The sequence below is a fragment of the Gadus chalcogrammus genome, chromosome 1 (genome assembly GCF_026213295.1).
Source record: "Gadus chalcogrammus isolate NIFS_2021 chromosome 1, NIFS_Gcha_1.0, whole genome shotgun sequence".
In the NCBI taxonomy this organism is placed as follows: Eukaryota; Metazoa; Chordata; class Actinopteri; order Gadiformes; family Gadidae; genus Gadus; species Gadus chalcogrammus.
The window spans coordinates 8,256,710-8,275,898 of record NC_079412.1 but is presented as its reverse complement, the minus strand read 5'-3'; the positions used below and the strand labels follow the sequence as shown (position 1 = coordinate 8,275,898).

General features: G+C 46.2%; 2 protein-coding genes across 2 annotated transcripts in view; both read left to right on the top strand.

Annotated features, from left to right (window-relative positions):
- Positions 1–4,989: 4,989 nt before the first annotated feature.
- On the top strand, positions 4,990–10,198 carry dhh (desert hedgehog signaling molecule). Its single transcript, XM_056586988.1, has 4 exons — positions 4,990–5,516; positions 5,856–6,285; positions 8,636–8,897; positions 9,055–10,198. Exons 2-4 carry the CDS (start codon positions 5,977–5,979, stop codon positions 9,849–9,851), a joined length of 1,368 nt encoding a protein of 455 aa, XP_056442963.1. The 5' UTR covers positions 4,990–5,516; positions 5,856–5,976; the 3' UTR covers positions 9,852–10,198.
- Positions 10,199–12,163: 1,965 nt separating this feature from the next.
- The window catches only part of kmt2d (lysine (K)-specific methyltransferase 2D), a 34,858-nt gene continuing 27,832 nt past the window's right edge, over positions 12,164–19,189 (top strand). The window contains 12 exon segments of the mRNA XM_056586921.1: positions 12,164–13,660; positions 15,530–15,612; positions 15,721–15,832; positions 15,934–16,136; positions 16,268–16,377; positions 16,496–16,658; positions 16,744–16,915; positions 17,089–17,203; positions 17,322–17,500; positions 17,609–17,871; positions 18,008–18,127; positions 18,272–19,095. Of these exon segments, the coding sequence (XP_056442896.1) occupies positions 15,564–15,612; positions 15,721–15,832; positions 15,934–16,136; positions 16,268–16,377; positions 16,496–16,658; positions 16,744–16,915; positions 17,089–17,203; positions 17,322–17,500; positions 17,609–17,871; positions 18,008–18,127; positions 18,272–19,095 (2,310 nt within the window). The 5' untranslated portion in view covers positions 12,164–13,660; positions 15,530–15,563.

The following is a 19,189-nucleotide window of genomic DNA, read 5'->3' as shown; positions in this document are numbered from 1 at the left end:
TCCCTGTATTCTAGTTGTGTGTTTGTGGCGGTCCCTGTATTTCAGTTGTGTGTTTGTGGAGGTCCCTTTATTCTAGTTGTGTTTGTGGCGGTCCCTGTATTCCAGTTGTGTGTTTGTGGCGGTCCCTGTATTCCAGTTGTGTTTGTGGCGGTCCGTGTATTGTAGTTGTGTGTTTGTGGTCCCTGTATTCTAGTTGTGTGTTTGTGGTGGTCCCTGTATTCTAGTTGTGTGTTTGTGGCGGTCCCTTTATCCTAGTTGTGTGTTTGTGGTGGTCCCTGTATTCTAGTTGTGTGTTTGTGGTGGTCCCTGTATTCTAGTTGTGTGTTTGTGGCGGTCCCTTTATCCTAGTTGTGTGTTTGTGGCGGTCCCTTTATCCTAGTTGTGTGTTTGTGGTGTTCCCTGTATTCTAGTTGTGTGTTTGTGGCGGTCCGTGTATTCCAGTTGTGTGTTTGTGGCGTCCGTGTATTCCAGTTGTGTGTTTGTGGCGGTCCCTGTATTCCAGTTGTGTGTTTGTGGCGGTCCCTGTATTCCAGTTGTGTGTTTGTGGAGGTCCCTTTATTCTAGTTGTGTTTGTGGCGGTCCCTGTATTCCAGTTGTGTGTTTGTGGTGGTCCCTGTATTCCAGTTGTGTGTTTGTGGCGGTCCGTGTATTGTAGTTGTGTGTTTGTGGTGGTCCCTGTATTCTAGTTGTGTGTTTGTGGCGGTCCCTTTATCCTAGTTGTGTGTTTGTGGTGGTCCCTGTATTCTAGTTGTGTGTTTGTGGTGGTCCCTGTATTCTAGTTGTGTGTTTGTGGCGGTCCGTTTATTGTAGTTGTGTGTTTGTGGCGGTCCCTGTATTCCAGTTGTGTGTTTGTGGCGGTCCCTGTATTCCAGCTGTGTGTTTGTGGCGGTGTGCTGCGTGCGGCCCCGTGTCTCTCCGCCCATGTGCTGCCGTGTGTCTAATCAGCGGCTGAACAAAGCGGTGTTTGGCCGGTCTGTCAGCGGGCCGGTCGCCACGCCACTACATCCACGGCCCACGCTCTGCACACGGATGCAGCGGCCAGATAGAAAATAAATAAAGGAGAGGGCGACGCTCGCCGCTTTCTCTCCATCACCCCCCCCCCCCACACACTCCTTTCTTCTATCCGTCTTCCTCGCCTATTGTTTGTTTCCTGGGCCCATTTATTTAGTTGTGCAGAGGGAATGAGAAGTCTCCTGATTAAGGCCCTTCATGTACCACGTTTTAATTGGGCCTTTTGTTTTGTGTCGCTCTTCCTCTTAAGGAGTGCAACTTGACATCCTTTGAACATTAGATGGATCTAAAGACTGGTTTCCCTTTGAGGGGTGTGTGTGTGTGTGTGTGTGTGTGTGTGTGTGTGTGTGTGTGTGGCACTTTAATTGTACCCACTGAGCTAATGTGTCTGGGAAGAAAAATATATTCATTACATTAGCAAATGTTTGAAAGGGACCTTTTGAAGTCTATTCATTTTCATTTGTGATACTTTGGCACTAAATGTGTCTAACCACACAGTAGCAAGCTGCAGTTCACAATTCCTCATGGAAAGGGGTATCTGCTGTTTGTTCTCGTTCCCATCATACTAGTCGCAAGAGGCCGACCTAACTGAATGGCTTTCAGAAGTCATTTCCAATCCAAAAAGTGACAATATTTGAATTCCAAATGAGGTCCCCCCTTATTATTGCTCCAAAGCAGAGGGTCAGTATGTCTGCCTCAACCGTATCATCTAGTGACATACTGTAACATATATATGGCCATAGACATCTTGGCGGTTTAGGGAGTTATTAGACCTTTCAGAAGTAATAGCTGTGTGAGAGAGGAGTCAGACCTGTCAGTGGTAAGGCGGCTGTCTGCAATGGGATGTGATACACTATCTCTATTGTGAAAACACGTGAATGAAGCGGCGGGGAAGATGCCGATTAGCTGTCCACACAGTCCACTGTTTGAAGTGCGTGCCAAAGTGCATTAGGAGCTATCGTTGGTCGGGCGCTCACCAACACGCAGGGCGATCACAGGAAAAAGGCGCGACTTGCTGGCTAATCAACTGATAACGGTCGGCCCAGTCCACTCTCCCCCCGCCCTGCGTGCACTCACCGCGCCCTGCGCGCACACCGGTGCACCCGCACAGCACACTTGTTTCACACGCTTTGCTGGCGCATGGCCTTCATGTGGACCACAGCACCTTCCACCACCATCAGTGGGCCCACCACTGCATCCATCCCCAGGCTGACGGCTTATCCCAACCTATTGACCACGAGGAGCAGCACCCCTCCGTACCTTTCAGACAGGGAATACATATGATCTATATTTATTTTTAGATAAAGGTTAAGATATACATATCTACTATATATATATATATATATATATACTATAAAAAAAAAAAAGTATATATACCCTTGCTGACCTCTGACCTGCTTGCATGGGGACAGGAAGTTCCACCCTGTTTTAGTCTATTGTCCACCCCACTACAGCCCCCCCCCGTCCCCCTCCTTGGTCCTTGGCCTGGCCACTCTGTTCTTAAAGGTCAGTCCTTCCAATGCTCATGTTGATGCACATTGTGTAGAGTTAACTGTGCTACTGTTAGCCCAGAGGGCTCCATTGGGCCGAAGCGCCTCGACAGACCGGTACACGATCCCACGTGGGTCCACCTGCGTGTGTGGTTCTGTGTGTGTGTGTGTGTGTTTCAGTGTGGTGTGTGTATTTGGTTAAATGTGGTGTTGTGTGTGTCAGTGCTTGGCACACCAGTATATTCCTGTTCTGATAGCTGGTCGACGGACAGTGGAGTCAGATGGAACTGCAATCATTATTATTAGTTTCCTTTTGGTATCCCCATTCCGGCTCTCCCCCCCCCCCCCCCGGTCGCCTGTCTGGTGGAAGATGGGTGGGTGTGTGTGTGTTAGGGGGGGGGCAGTCAGGTCCCTGACTCACCAACCTACCCTTTTCCAATGGCCTCCATACGAGGAAGTCAGCGATGCAGAGTGTCGATTCAGCTAAAAGGCCAAGACAAACACTTGCATAGGTCAAGAAGCGAGCATTGTCTGAGCGTGATGGGCCACTGCTCCATGATAACCCACTCCACTTTCTTCAGGAGACAAGGCCTCGTCTTTTCCAATGCAAAAGGCCCACACCCTCGTACTTCTCGTGGTCATCGTTTTGAACGCCCTCTGAGGTGGTGTTCCAGGAGAGCTTGAGAGTCGGAGAGAGAGAGAGCAAGAGAGAGATAGAGATGGACGGCAGCTGTAATGGGATGGATGGCAGGATTCTGACCCTGAGGCCGGGTGCTGGCCTCACACAGCCACAGGCCCGATGGGGCAGCTGGACGGACAAAGCAAAGGGTAGACTAACCCAGGCAGGAAAGATCTCGTTTTTCTCTGCTTTGGTTGTAGCAGGAAACTGGGCCATTCACTCGGCTATATACTCCCATCCTGAAGTGAGTGGGGGAGTGAGGGCAGGGAACAGCCGGGGGGAAGGGGGGGGGGGGGGGGGGAGCCGGAATGGGGATACCAAAAGAAAACTAATAATAATGATTGCAGTTCCATCTCCAGCCCACAGATGTATGCTTCCTTCCGCTCCCCTCGTGTCGGCGCGGCGGAGGATCAGAACATGACGTTGTTGATGTGAGCTCGTTTCTCTTTTTGTTTTTGATTGAGTCAATCGCTGCGTTTGTCCCGATCTTTCATCTGTGCTCGGGTCCCACTGAAGCATTCCTCTGTGTTTATCATAGACAGGAAGATGAGGTCTGTCCACGCCACCCCTCCCCTCAACATCCTGGGATCTTCTGGAACCTTCCTTACAAGGCTGATGTTCCAGGGCCAACACGTTGCTTCAAGTACATCACTAGGCACAAGGACATTCTTTCAGCCATCCAGAATGTGAACTGGGATAAATAACGTGTAGTACGGGTGTGTTAAGGATCAGTTTAGTTAAGTATTTTAGATCCTTGGTATTATCAATCGATGTTTGAGATAGGTGGTCTTTGTGCTTGGAAAATATACCATACCTGTCCAGAATAAACATGCAGAATATGAAAAAATAAAAAACTTTGGAGTAGTTACTAAAAGTTTCATATTTGGTTTATTGTTTGATGTAAACTATGCATAACTGCCTTATAACAACAGAACGTGGCTGGCATTTCCAAATGTGGAGCTGTAAAGCATGCCTGAAATATTTTCGGCGTCCTTAAATCTAAAAAACTGTCGTCCTACTGTATATTATGAGAGTTCATGGATTGACACATGATAATGACAAACCTTGGACTTTAAGGGTACTTGTATGGTTTATTCATCAACCATTAATTAACATTTGGTAATGCAGCAATGAGCATTATTAAATAGCATTGGCATAGGGGTTAGTCTAGTGGTTATGGGCAGTAGGTTCGGTGAGATGAGGGATTAAAGATTAACCCTTACCCTATATCGAATAATGTATACATTAAAACCTTAGTTAACATGTACCCCACTGTTAAACATTAACGCAATAAGCAAATAATTCATAGACCATTAGTAAACTGTTAATTAACTGTTCTTTAATGCTTATTACTGCATTAACTTATCATAATTAATGATTCATTAATGCACCCTTATTTGAAGGGTGAGTCTTTAATTAATACGAACTCCCATAAATGATTTGACATGCTGTCAGAGACCTTTCAATCTTTCCTTTATCCTCTGTCACCCGCCATGACAATAATCTCTTGATAAAATTATTTTGATGAATCCTCTATTCCCACCTATTGTGTTGAGCTGGAAATAATACAAGGTCGCTGGGTGTTTCCAGCTTGGAGGTCATCTTTGGGTCACTTGGTTCAGAGATCACCTGCGTCACCTTGGATCTCCTAGTTGAATGAGAAACAAAAGAGAGCCTGGCTGATGTCACAGAGTCAAGGCTGACAATAGGATCTGACGCTGTTCCTCACCTTTACCTCAGGCTGATAATACAGTGTATGAACCTTAACAGTAGACGTTAGACTGGGACTATGAGCCACGACAGACACACTGAGCTATTTTTCTGAATGTATGGATGACGTTTGCGAAAACCTGTGACATCATAAAGAATATCCATGCTTTCATTTTCAACATCTTCTTGGAGTGTATTTGGTGTTCAATCAAAAACATTTGATTCGCGAATTAATATTATATTAGAACTGAGATTACATATGCCAATGTTACGGTGGTTGTTTTTTTTTACATTAAAGTAAGAATCATGAAAGTAATCTAATGATCGAGGACGCTGTTGCGTTGGCGCTGGAGGCGTGCGCTGTGGCGGTGGGAACGCGCAGAGGAAGGGAGGGCTGCTGGTCAGGCTTTAATAAGGTCCAATGGCTGGTGCGCGGTGGCCAGGGACACTGACACGCCACGGAGGACAGTCTAACTTAAAGTCTTAAGCCAGGCACAACTTAAAAAGGATGAATAGTTTGAGTAGACTATGTCAGGGCAATGTGTAGACCTTTTTACACGGCGGCATTTGGGCTAAATGCGCGCAGTTTCTAGAAAGGACCTGTTCGGCGCGCAGTGAGTGAAGTGGTAAGTCACCTGAATCCACCTGCGTCAAGACAGGTAGCCTACTTCCAATGGACCCTTGTAGACTGCTTGCAATGTTGTAAATTGAAAACTGCATTAAACCTATACTGTGAAATATTGAGATTATTCCATTATTGCGGTGGCTGCGGAGACTTTTTTCTTTTTAAACAATTTTAACAGCAGAATATAGTTATCAGCAATGAATTACTTTCTTTGGACTGCAACTTTTATTTTACAGTAGGTATATATTTAGGCTATAACAAGATAACAAATATAACATTGACATTTCTTTCTAATTTCAAATTTCCACAATATAAACCTAACATTATCTTTTCATTTCAGAAGTTCCTTTTTTTTTCTCCATGATTCGGATGAAGATTCAACCCCCTTTCAAATGAGGCCCAGCTCCTGTCCCCCCCTCCTCGTTGGCACCGCGCCCCACTGAGCCCCTGAACCCTCCCCGATGAAGAAGTCCTGGTGGGCCCACTCGGCACGGCTGGGCCTGCTCACCATGTGCGCGTGCACCTGGCTGGTCCAGGGATGTGGCCCGGGGCCTCGCTACGGGTCCCGGCCCAGGCACAGGAAGCTCGCGGCCATGCACTACAAGCAGACGGTCCCCAACTTCTCCGAGAACAACCTGGGAGCGAGCGGCCGGGCGGAGGGCAAGATCACACGCACCTCAGAGCGCTTCAATGAGCTGGTGTGCAACTACAACCCCGATGTGGTCTTCAAGGATGAGGAGAACACCAACGCAGACCGCTTCATGACCAAGGTGAGAGGACTCATGGTCATTTTCGTTCATTAACAATTTGAATGAATGACCCGGGTGAATTATTACTTTTGACCTATCCAAAAGGTCACGCGTTGGCGTTTCCTTGTGATTTGACTGAACAAGGCTGAGGATAACTGTTTATAGACAAACTAAAGATGCTCTAATTATTGCGATCACATAAACTACAGGCCAGTCCTCGGCTGGATGACAGATTAACTCCATTTCCCATAAACCAAGGAGCACATTTCACACTGCTTTAACCTGCAGGGCTCTTTAGCTCACTCAGGCTTTAACTGGAAAACAACCGGCCGCATATTCTGTCATATACTTTATAAGTTCATGACCTTGTCAGACCTTGAACGTACAACAAATATTTAACACAGGGTGTATAATTGTTCCCTCCCTTTTCACAAGATAAGAAGATCAGGATGTAATCCAACACTACCTTCCAGGAGACCGAGTTCCCTTTTAAAGAACACTTCCATTTAATCTTTAACCAAAGTCTTTGTTATCTGTAATAAAACTATTCCTCTGTTCTGGGTGAGGCATACACGAGAAACTGGACTCATGCTGTTTATTTAAGCAACTAGTTCCTGGACAAATATCGAGTCCGGCAAAGTGGCAAGCCTTTAAAAGACAAGTCAGTGGTTGAAGCTTTACATTGAAGTTTGTGATTTTTTGTATACAATGTGTGTGTGTGTGTGTGTGTGTGTGTGTGTGTGTGTGTGTGTGTGTGCGTGTGTGTGCGCGTGTGTGTGTGTGTGTGTGTGAGAACTTTCTGATACAGTGTGAAGACGAGAGTGTGTGTGTGTGTGTGTGTTCGTGTGCGTGTGTGTGTGTGTGTGAGAACTTTCTGATACAGTGTTAGGACGTTAAGAGAGGGTGTGTATGCGTGTGTGTGTGTGTGCGCCCTTCGGATGTCCAGCAAGAAGGCTTTAAGAGTGTGTGTGTGCCCTTGTGACGCTTAAGCGACAGCACATCGACTGTGTGTGTGTGCCCTTCAGATGGCCAGTGTGAGCACGTTGAGAGTGTGTACATGAGGGCTGTGAGTGTGTGTTGAGAGTGTGTACGTGTGCATGTGCCCCTCTTTAGCCCAGATGTGAAAGACAGTCTTTGTGTCATTTGGAGCTGTGAGGGGTCGCCTATACAGAATTCCCACTCGCTGAAGTAATGGCACCGTCGGAAAAGCCGCTATTGTAGCTGTGACAATGAAACGCCTCTCCTCAATGGCATTGCCAGTTTGTTTGCTACCCCTTCTCCCTTTCGCACTCTTGCTGTTACATTCCCAACACCATGCCCATACATTCCTCCCCTCTGCCCTGTGAGCTAGGATCAACCTTGGCTCTTCACTGGCAGGGTCTCCTTCTCACCCAAACTACTCACTCTAATGCTCGGTCTCTCTCTCCCTCTCTGTCTCTCTCTCTCTCTCTATCTCTCTCTCTCGTGCTCTCTCTCTATCTCTCGGAACCCATGTATTGACTGCCAAAGCACAAGGCAGGGGCAGTGCAGACTGAAGACCTCCGCTTTAATTTTTTGTGACGCATCTTGGATAACAACATCACTTTCCCGCCTGTTATTTTCCTGTTCATTTTGACACAGTGTGCAACATTATGTCACATGTGGGCGTTGGAATAACTTTGCTGCACATTTCTGATCAAATGCTACAGGGATGACATTGAAAAACTGTGAGGAAAAACCAGGGAGAAAGGCCTTGATTCATTCTCACATAAAAAGACCAAAGCATGTGCCAAGCTAGCTACAGTAGTTTAGTTCTTGTGTTGAGAATGTAGGAGAAAGGAGGTCTTGAGGTGGCCTTTAGCGGGATAAAGGAGGAATTGATGTGATGATGTCAAGTGACAAACCTGCTTGCAACCAGAGCCAAAGTGATGAGATATCACACAAACTGTACACAAATGTTTCCCATCGACTTTGTATGCTTCTTTATCTCGAGCTGTCATTCCTTTGATATCAAAGTAATTAAAAATGTCTCAGAGGTAGGCTACACTTTTCTCGGACAAAGTACTAGTCTTCATGTCTGCTGAACCTATTTAAAAAAATATTATTGAAATACAAGAGGGCAGGATATTGTAGTGGAAAGTGTATTGGTTAGGCTGTTTGACTCCCGAATTTAAACATGCAAGGTTTGTGGTTGAATCCAAATATCTACCTTCTTACTCTAACTCTAGGCATCCTCCATGTGACCTGTAACCCTTACCTCATTGTGATCTGTGTAAAGAAGGAAATACCACTGAAAAAATGATAATAAGTCAATTGTAAATAGCATTGGGAACAAAAAGTGTCTTTCGGCACATTACACTGTATGAAACACTCCGTCTGGTTCTTTCATTAGCGCTGCAAGGACTGTCTGAACCGACTGGCCATCGCTGTCCTGAACCAGTGGCCTGGGGTACACCTGCGGGTCACTGAGGCCTGGGACGAAGACGGTCACCACCCGGCAGACTCTCTGCACTACGAGGGCCGGGCCGTGGACATCACCACAGACGACAGGAGAACAGAGAAGTACGGCCTTCTAGCTCAGTTGGCGGTGGAGGCCGGTTTCGACTGGGTGCACTATGAGTCCAAGTACCACATCCATTGCTCGGTTAAGGCTGGTGAGTTTGGGAAGCGTTAGAATCAGACGCAGAGAGTTCTGATTCTGATTCATATTGTGCAGAGGACCGGGTGTTGTATTATGTGGGATGAGGTTGGATTTTGGACACGTTTATTTCCTCGCTGTGGTTATTATTCATGTTATTGATTGGGTTCCAGATCATGCCGTGACGGTGGAGAAAGGCGGATGCTTCCCTGGCGGGGCCTGGGTGAGTACTCCTGGTGGGGGCAAGAAGACCCTGGCCTCGCTGGTTCTCGGGGACCGGGTCATGGCCATGTCTGATACAGGCCGCGTGGTTTACAGCCCAGTCATTCTGTTTCTGCACCGGGAGCCACGGGGCCGGTCCACCTTCTTAGCACTGCAGACTGAAGATGGCAACCGTCTGGTCCTCACCCCCCACCACTTGGTCTTCCTCGCCTCCCGGTACAACCTCTGTCACGGAGAGTACAAGGCTAGGTTCGCTAGCCGAGCCCAGAAGGGGGATTACGTTCTCGTCCATGGGGCGGGTGACCGAGTGCGACCCTCTCGGATCATCTCTATTTCAGTAGAGGACGGTGTGGGCATCTACTCACCCTTGACACAAGATGGCACTGTGTTTGTTGATGGGGTGCTGGCATCCACCTATGCAGTGGTAGAAGACCACAAACTTGCACACTGGGCGTTTGGACCTGTTCGCTTTCTTTTCTCTATCTATCAACTGCTTTGGGAGGAGAGCCAAGGAGAAGGGCCAGCCGAAGTAGACAAGAAGAGCTACGCTAAGAAGTATCCGAAAGACTTTGATATGAACACTTCGGTTAATGGAAGAGCAGGTACATATGGTGAAAATGACACTTCAAAAAGCAACGAGACTTTAACAATGGACATTAAAGAGGAAGTATCAAACATACACTGGTATGCTAGATTGCTGTACAGTTTTGGACAAGTTTTCCTGGACTCAAGGTTATTCCATCCCTAATCACAATGAATATAAGCACAAGCATATTGCACGAGTAACTTCCATTTCATTGATTTCCTGCAGTGTAGGCTGTTGCATGAAATGCCTTCCCTATCACTGTTATTTGCCTTGTCTTGTATATTAAAGAATTCATAAGTAATATAAAACATGAGATATAATTATATGAGATAAAAGTATATTATTTTATAAAGACTTGACATCATATAAATGCTCTTACCAGACACTGTCTCTACTTGTACAATTTGTAACTTGTTAAAACGTGAAAAAATATATAAATAATTGCTGTTATTCTAATGCTTTGAGGATAATGCATTTAAAAAAAAATAAAAGCTTTATTTTTGTACATTCTTCATAAATTTGCAAATAATTTAGATGTATTATAATGATTTAATGGCATGTTTTTTCCTCCTTATTATATTACTAAAGAGTATACCTTAAAATCAATCCATTCAATTGTTACATACCATGTGAATTGCTCTTTCAAATCCTTTAAAATATGTAAACAATTATATCATTATAACTGAAGGGCAGAACAAGGATCTGGTTGAAAAGGCAGTTAATGAATAACACAGACGTGATATTCTACAGTGCACTGTAAGCCATGCCACCCTGTGTCAGCAATGTTAGAACAGGATTTTAGGATCATTTTGTAAACTCTTGCCATATGAATTCTAATGATTTTTCGAAGACCAATTGGCCCTTGATCAATGTGTTGCGCACATAAATGCTTGATTTACTATTTTTCCTTTTCCCCTACTTTTAAAACGAAACCAGTAATTATTGGGTCCACCTACACCCTCTTGTGGCACAAGTTGAATTACATGAAGATTTTAAGAGGATGATCCACTGGGTTCAGGGACACAGTGTTTTAGTATTTAATACTACTTCTACTCGCATTCAATATGAAAAAAATGTGTTCTTCTGTTCCTCAAGGGTTAATCTGCACTTGCAGGGGAGAAACGATGATGTCAATAAGCAGAGGAAAATCCCCACTCTTAAAGAGTGCTCCTCAAAACACATATAGCCTATCTGATTTACATTTCAAAATAGTTCAAATAGTTCCATCAAATAGTGGAAGTGAACTGATTAAAATATGATGATTCTGCTGATTTTAAAGGAGTAGAAGCATTATTTTACCCTTCCTTATCACATGTAGACTGTTTTTATTCACAACAAGACACCTGCAAAATACAAACTACCAACATCAACTTTGACAATTGTAACCATAACCCCTGGGGAGCGTCACATGAATAAAAGTCGGGTGGAGGTGTTGCACACTACACAACAACACACTATCTATTGTTCTAGTTGGTGCTGGTGGTGGACAGCTGTGGAGAGCTGCTATGGCTGAGGATTATTACAAGAGACAGATGGGAAACCAACCATTACCCTATCAGGCCAATAGGACAAGTTGGTTGAGGTAATCCCTCCCTCTATTTACGTTGAATGGCCAATCACTGCACAGTCACTCTCTTCCAACCAGTCAAGACACCAAACAATCTAGTCCAATCTTAGTAAAGCTTAAAACCAAGTTAAGTAATAATGGTAGTGCCTTTATTCAAATCTGCCTCATGCTGCCTAATGCCCATCTACCTCTAAGTTGTGGAAATAGATGACATGTTTAAGAAATCACATCTGATTAGATGCTTTTTCTGTTAAGCTCTTTATATTATAATTCAGATAATAAAAAAGGGCTTTATGTGTGTTTCATCGTTGATTTGTGGACTCTTGCCCTCTCTTTCCTATTGCACCTTTTGCCCGATGGAGTATTAGTGGAGTCCGGGTTTCCTTTACAGAAATCAATCTTATCTTTTGAATGATGGTACTCAGACTACCAAAACCATCTGTTGTCATCAGCCTTTGACACCATGGAATTAAATGCTTTCAGTGTACAAAATAAGGATTGATGATGGGTTAATTCCACAAAAAATCCAATAAAAAAATCGCATTGAAATCAATGCGAAACACCAACGGAATGTATATATAAATGATAATAATAATAATAATAATAATAATAATAATAATAATAATAATAATAATAATAATAATAATAATAATAATAATAAGGTAAATTTGAAATACTCACTGGAAGAATATCTTGAAGCCAATCTATAGGATATTATTTATTCAGCTGATCTGAACAAAAGGATAAAAGGAATACTGCTGGCCTAGCACCTTCGCCCTAATGCTCAACCATAGTTAGGCCAACTTGACCTATACACCTATTGTTGACCCCAGAGAGATGAAATCCGACAGCAACTAACGAAAATCTCTGATCAAGCCTTTTCGGTTCAAATAATAGGTCAGAGCTGAAAACAGAATGACATTGTGACTAACAAAGTTGTACGACTTAAAATAAATAAATATGATAAATCATTATCGTGTTCATTTTGGAAGGGAAACGCAGATAAAGGACCTAGGCCTACCACGGGCGGTTCACAATAACACGCTACAGAAGGACCTACCTTCGGATAAAAAGATTAAACAGAGCTTTTGAGACACTGCTGTGATTGATTGTGATCTTGTTGCAATAAATAGAGCGTCGATTACAAGTTGTTTTAATGAGGCTAGATCGGCAAAACGCTTGATACTATTATGTCGTGCCTAATGAATGAATATGAACATATGTAGCGACTCGAGTAGTCTACCAAAGTCAACACAGTAATAGCACCACCAGACGGATTAGAATAGGGAATATTGAGGTTAGAGACATTCAGCACACATGTAACTTCGCCTCGTATATGACATCAGATGTGGTATACTGCTGTAAATCTGATCGTCCTGTGCCACTGTCTAATAAAATGGCTACCCTATGTTCGACAATCAAACGACGTGATATGATATCTGTTATTCCCACCGTATCCCATCAGTCAGCGCAACAACCGATTTTAATCTTTAGGCCCATTAACATAATGAATGTTGACATATTACAATTTTAAGTATCGATTCAGTCCCACCGAAGCTCATAGTTACATCAACCCAATAACAGCCATTATGTTCGCTACAGTCGATGTGCTTAAAGATATATTTGACGAAGTGGTTCGGAGCTAGCACTACTAGCCCCACTGCTAACCTCTTACCGACGCGGATCGGCGTAAAGACGCAAGGCAAAGTTGCGTCTGCACGCCGATCCGTTTACGCGACCCAGCGCAACGCAACCAAATATGACGCAACGCGACGCAAACAAACGCGACGCAACGCAAGTGAAGTGATGATGGTGACCCATACAAGGGTACCAGAGGCAAAGTTGAGCTGCAAAGCCAAGTAGCTGCAAGCCAGGATACAGCGCACACAGCCTCGGATATGAATATGCACCGATGGTCGTCCACTTTTGTTTTTAGACACATCGTCTGGCGGACGATTTAGTGCAAACTTGCAGTTAGTTGTCGTAGCAGCGACCTGCTGGCGTGAGAGATTCCTGAGCTGCTTGGGGAGCTAGCTTCCAGGCTAGTTCACACCAAGCAAGGACTTAGCCGAGCAGCTAAGGAGGCTTTTAACACTGCATCAACTCGGTTGGACTTTTTCCATTCTGGGATTCCTTGATTTGGACATTTTTGTATCGGATCGGAGCTCATGGACCTGACGGCAAAGTGAGCGTAGCGTGGCTGGAGATAAGGGATTAGTGGCGGCTCTGTGGAGCTAGCCCCGCGGATCAGCCTGCTACCAGCCCCGCACTTCCCCCACTCCTCCCCGAGCCGGCTAGCCACGTTAGCCCGGTACATAACATGAGAAAACCGTCCACGTTTTGTGAAGCTGCGTGGTTCGCCGTGTTAAACTGATGTATGAGGACTCCACATTTGGGTTGTAAGGTGAGTCGTTTTCATATGAACCTCTTTTAAACTCCTGCAAAGAGACCGTTCTGACCTTAACCCGTCTAATGTTTGCTATGCTAACAGTTGTGAGATGGGTCGTGTGTACTTGCTGGAGAGCTAACGCTTAGCTATCGTATTGTCAACTTGGTGTTAATGCTTTTGCAGACTCCCAGCTTGGTGGTTTATAGATAGTTTATAGATATTCACATAGAATATAGGTTGTTCTTTAACATTCACTTGTTTGTTTCACCATTAGTAGTCACAGTCTGCAGCTATATGGGATGCGATGGTTGTTAGCTTCTTGGGCCCGGCTAATTGCTGGCCCAGGACCAATCCTTTGAAGTCAGTGTTTACACTAAGCAGTGCGACGGATTGCCCACTTTAATGTCGTACTATTTATAATCCACCGTATCTTTCGTTTAGATGCACCTGTGTATCACCTTCTGACGTACACAAAACGGTACACAATCTGTGGCTGAAGGCTAATCTTAATCCTGCAATTGACATGACCAACTTGTATTTGTCTACATGAACATTTACCAACGTTGCACCCAGTCTACTGGGGGTTGTGTTGGAGAGATCCTCTCCGTACACGTTGGTTTCCCTCATACCGGGTCAGGGTTTATTTAAATGTTGGGTCTAGGTTCACCGGGTTAGGGTTCTATTTATTGGTAGGTTGGGAGTTTCTGCTGTGACCACTCTGTTTGCTGGTGCATTGGGATTTGAGAATTGAGAGAAATAAACGCACAAGGTCCTCAGAAACGATCCATCTGGTGGATTTAGGATCGTATTAGTAGTATTTGGGCTATGTTCTCCCAGGTTGTAACCATTCCTCCCGCTTCAATCTATACTAACCCCGAGGAGGACTATTGGAGAATGGTTTGAATCGATGATCCACATTTCTCGGGAAACCACACGTATTGAATAGATCTATGTACTGTGGCTGATTAAATCATCCCAATGTACGTTTCTCTAAGTTATTATGAAATGCATGGGAAGGCTGTTAATCGGTCTGTTTTCTTATATATCTATCTTGAATCTGTTTTTACACACAATGCAAGGTAATGATACCTGCTGTACTTCTACTTGGCCTTGGCTAAACATTGCCCAGTTGTCCAACGCACTTTCGCTATATTTACCATATATATTCTTAAAACACGTACATTGAAGTCAAAACGTGTTTGGAGTGAGTAAATAACTATTTATGCTCTGGTTGTCTGATGGACATGTCGGGGGACGGAACTGCGTTAAACATCGCAATAGTTCAACACGAAATGAGCACTGTGGCAACAGGAAGGTGTTCATACGGAAGTCGTGTTGTCTTTGTGTACCCCGTTTTATGGTTGTGTTATGGATCAAAACAACATCTCAATTGTGAAAGGTTGTTAATTGGTGTTGTAAATATAAGTAATTGGGTTATGCATTGTTCCATGAACGCATACTCCAATGGTACAGTATTTTTTTTAACGATGTCTGTGTTTGAAAAGCTGGCGCAATATTCGTCCTTTGGTGACTGCGAGCAATACGCGGTGTATTGGCACTGTTAACGTTAACTCGTACGGAAATGATCTAAATGGAATAAATTGTAATGCAAGATTATACGTTTTAATGACTTTGAATTTCATTCGACCCTGTCTTATTTCATCTGCTGATTTCTTTGCAAATCTTACAAATGGGGAAACCTAAAAGTTGTTTGTACCCCTGCGTGAAGTTAAAAGATAGTGCTTTATTGGCTTTTCTAGTTTGTTTCCTCTGCTTTATTTATTAAGGTAAGATGGAATATATTGCATTCAAACTCCTGAAATTAACTGTTTAATGACTGTTTGGAGGCACAAATCGTAATTCTTCTTTTGTCTCTAACTCTAGATCTCTCTAAAGGAGGTCAAACTCGATAGAGGGGATGGATGAGCAGAAATCGAACTGCGAAGAGAATGACTCGGAACCAACAGGTGTGTGTGTGTGTGTGTGTGTGTGTGTGTGTGTGTGTGCGTGTGTGCGCACGTTTGCGTGTGTTTGTGGACATTTCTCATTGGAACTTTTTTTAAACACCTTCCCAGCTGATGACGGTGCCCCTGCAAAGCAGTCTCTCAAATCTGGGGAGGAGTCGGAGACGATTCCTCTTGAGGATGACAAGTCTGGCGCTACGCCCGCCATGTCCAGCACATTGGTGTAAGTCCCGGCCAAGTAAAGACGCCTAAAAACAGCTAAAAACAGTATTCTCCAAGAGTTGTTTGTAAATGCGTTCAAACATTTGGCCTTGTGTTGTACAGGGAGAGTACGAGGGCCTGTGCACTCTGTAACTGTGTAGAGCGCAGCCTTCATGGACAACGGGAACTCCGACACTTTAGGCCATCTTCCGATCCGCCGACCCTGGAACCCACCGCCTCTTCCCTCCCAGGGCCTGGGAACGATGACCTGTCTTCCATCGGATTCTCCGACTCCTCTTGCCTCGCAGCACTCTTTGACGACTCGGGTGAGTTGTCAAAGATATGAAGTTATCCTTTTTTCCTGTTCTCCCTCTTGATATACATTTCACCGGTTTTATGTACTCGTCTTTGTATGTGGAGCTGAGAGGTGAATTTTGCGGTGCGTTTGGTTGAACAGGGGGATGTTGGGTCCATCACTGGTGTGCAGTGTGGTCGGAGGGAGTGAAGCGGTTGGAGAATGACCAACTGGAGGATGTAGACACGGTTGTTATCTCAGGGACACAACGGGTACGTGACCGCTTTGATGGTTAACATTTGCGAACAAGCGCATAACTAAATAAGGGGAGACAACCATCGCAAGGAAGTGGGTAAAAACAGCCTCTTTTTCAAATCCCCCCCCCCCCAGCATTGTGAATACTGTAAGCGGCTGGGCGCGACGATACGATGCCATGCTGAGGGCTGCTCCCGGTTCTACCACTTCCCCTGCTCGGCAGCCAGTGGCTCCTTTCTGTCCATGAAGAAGCTTGCGCTCCTGTGTTCAGAGCACATGGACAAGGCAGAAGAGTTGGGTAAGAAGACGCATCGCTCACTTCACTCTGGATGTCCGCTCACACCCTATGTCGTACGGTGCTAACGCTGCGCTCTTTCCTACAGTGGGTGAGGAGGCTTGGTGTGCAGTGTGCGACTCTGCAGGGGACCTTCTGGACCTGCTGTTCTGTACCGGTTGTGGGCAGCATTACCACGCCACCTGTCTTGAGATCGGAGCCACGCCCATCCAGCGGACGGGCTGGCAGTGCCCCGAGTGTAAAGTGTGCCAGACTTGCAGGTGAGTCGACACGCCCTCTCTCCGTCCAGACCTCCATTGTTAAAAAAAAAAACCTACCTTTAGCGGTTTTGCATCGGATTTGCATCCGATATTTCTTCGCAAAAGTACTGGCTCTGAGCTTTTTTGGCTTTGCATCAGAAAAAAATGCAGACCTGTTTTTTAAAACGTTGCAGAAATCCAGGGGAAGACACAAAGATGTTGGTCTGCGATGCCTGTGATAAGGGCTACCACACCTTCTGCCTCCAGCCAGCCATGGAAACCCTCCCCTCTGACCCTTGGAAATGCAGGGTAAGCCTGCATGTTCAGTCATATATTGAAACCAAATGATCAATCATTGTTGATAATTTACCTGGACTGTACATATCTGGTTTGTTGTTGACCTTTTGAATGGCCTGTCCTTCCCCAGAGGTGCCGAGTGTGCTCAGAGTGTGGCGTCCGTGGCTTAGCACTCCCAGGCTCCACCCAGTGGTTTGATAACTACGCTGTGTGTGAGGACTGCCAGCAGCAGCGGAGCTCCAAATGTGCTGTGTGCAGTAAAGCGGCCTCCCCATCTGTCACCCTGCAGAGCTGCAGCCTGTGCCACAGGTCAGTCCCAGATCCTTGTAGCATCACCACCACCACGGTTAATGGGTTGTAATCGGTTGAATTGACATCCTTGAGGCATTTCTCATGACTGTACCGTTTTCTTTTAAGGCATGTGCACAGTGAATGTGCATTGGCGGCTGCAGAGTCTACAGGAGATAAGTACACCTGTCTGCTCTGTAAGGAGGCTCCGCCTCCGCTGGACCCAGCAGAGACCCGGGCGGGAGAGGCCTCGGAGGAGGACAACGCGGTAATAAAGATGACCACCGAGCCGTCGGATGAACCAGTGGTCGCAAAGGAACGCACAACCACGTCTGCAGAGGGGTTGATGGTTGGAGCGGAGGCTGTAGAGGACGAGACGCCCATGGAGTTGGGTATGTATGCCAAAAGCACACATCAGCCATCTAACCTTAACGCTGCTTGTGGTTTGTGTTGTCTGACCAGTAGTCTTGGTATTCATTGATTAATTTGTTATTGTGCGTAATTCTGTTACGTTCTGGGTCTATTCAGGGTCTGAAGCCGACGCTGTTGAGAAGGTAGAAGTGGAGGAGAGCAGTAAGAAGGTGGAGCAGCAGCAGCAGCCCGAATCGGAGGAGGTCATCTCAGAACAGCCCGCTGCTCCGGCTACAGGTAAACACAAGAGCCATTATACAAATTACACATTCTTTTCTCCTCCGTTGAACTCTTGACACGGGCAGGATATTATTTGATGGTGTATCTAATCATAGACACAAACACTAATATAAACGTGCAATCTTTTCAATCTTACAAAAGAATGTGGAGGATCAGAACAGGAGGCCACTTGTGCTCCCGCTGTAGAAGAGACGGCAGGGCAGTCGGAGAGCCGTCAGTCCCCAGCCTCTCCTCCCCAGGCCGGGACCCATTCTACCGAGTCTCCCGTGAGGCCCACACCGGACTCACAGCAGGGCCCTGGGGAGCTGGAGGGACCTGCGATGCAGGAAGGGGACACCCGCGCTGAACAGAGAACCATCTCCACCACGGCCCCACCATCCAATCAGGCTCCATCAACATCCACACCTGAAGAGGAGGAAGAGGAGGAAGAGGAGGATGAGGAGGATTCTGAACCCATGGCAGTCGACCGGGAGGACCAGAAGAAGCCGGCTCCATGTCTGGGGTCCAGCCCTCCTTCCCCCGCCTCACCTCGGCCCCCCTCTGCTCCAGCCGACACCCAGGGGTGCCCCTCTGCCGACGAGGCAGACTGCAGAGCACTGCCTCAGTCAGAGGAGGAGGAGGACGAGGAGGAGGAGGAGGAGGAAGAGGAGGATGACGACGAGGACGGCGGCGAGCCGATGAAGTGTCTCCGGGTGAAGATCAAGCAGGAGCCGGTGGAGCGGCAGGTGAAGGTGGAGCTGCTGGACGAGGCCTCCAACATGAGCCCCGGCGACGGGAGCAGCAGTGGCTTCCTGGGGTCCCCGGCGGAGCCCGACCCCCAGGACTTCTGCCTGCTGCCGGCGCGCCGCTCCCGCGCAGACTCCCTGCTCACGGAGACGGACGACTCGCTGCCCTTTGAGCCGCATAAATGTGACGGCGAGAAGCTGCGGCGGAGAGGGTCCCCCGGGCGCTCGCGGATCAAACAGGTACTGTGCTCTTCTCTAGATTCCGCCTTGCACAACGCGTCGCGGCCCATGTAAGGGATATCTAACGGTGTCCGCCGAGTGTAGCCACAGCCCT

Bases quoted from the DNA above. Each gene is read 5' to 3' on its own strand.
- dhh (XM_056586988.1), top strand. From the start codon at position 5,977: ATGAAGAAGTCCTGGTGGGCCCACTCGGCACGGCTGGGCCTGCTCACC. The intron at 6,286-8,635 runs GTGAGAGGACTC...TTCTTTCATTAG, and splicing joins CAGACCGCTTCATGACCAAG to CGCTGCAAGGACTGTCTGAA. The intron at 8,898-9,054 runs GTGAGTTTGGGA...ATTGGGTTCCAG, and splicing joins CCATTGCTCGGTTAAGGCTG to ATCATGCCGTGACGGTGGAG.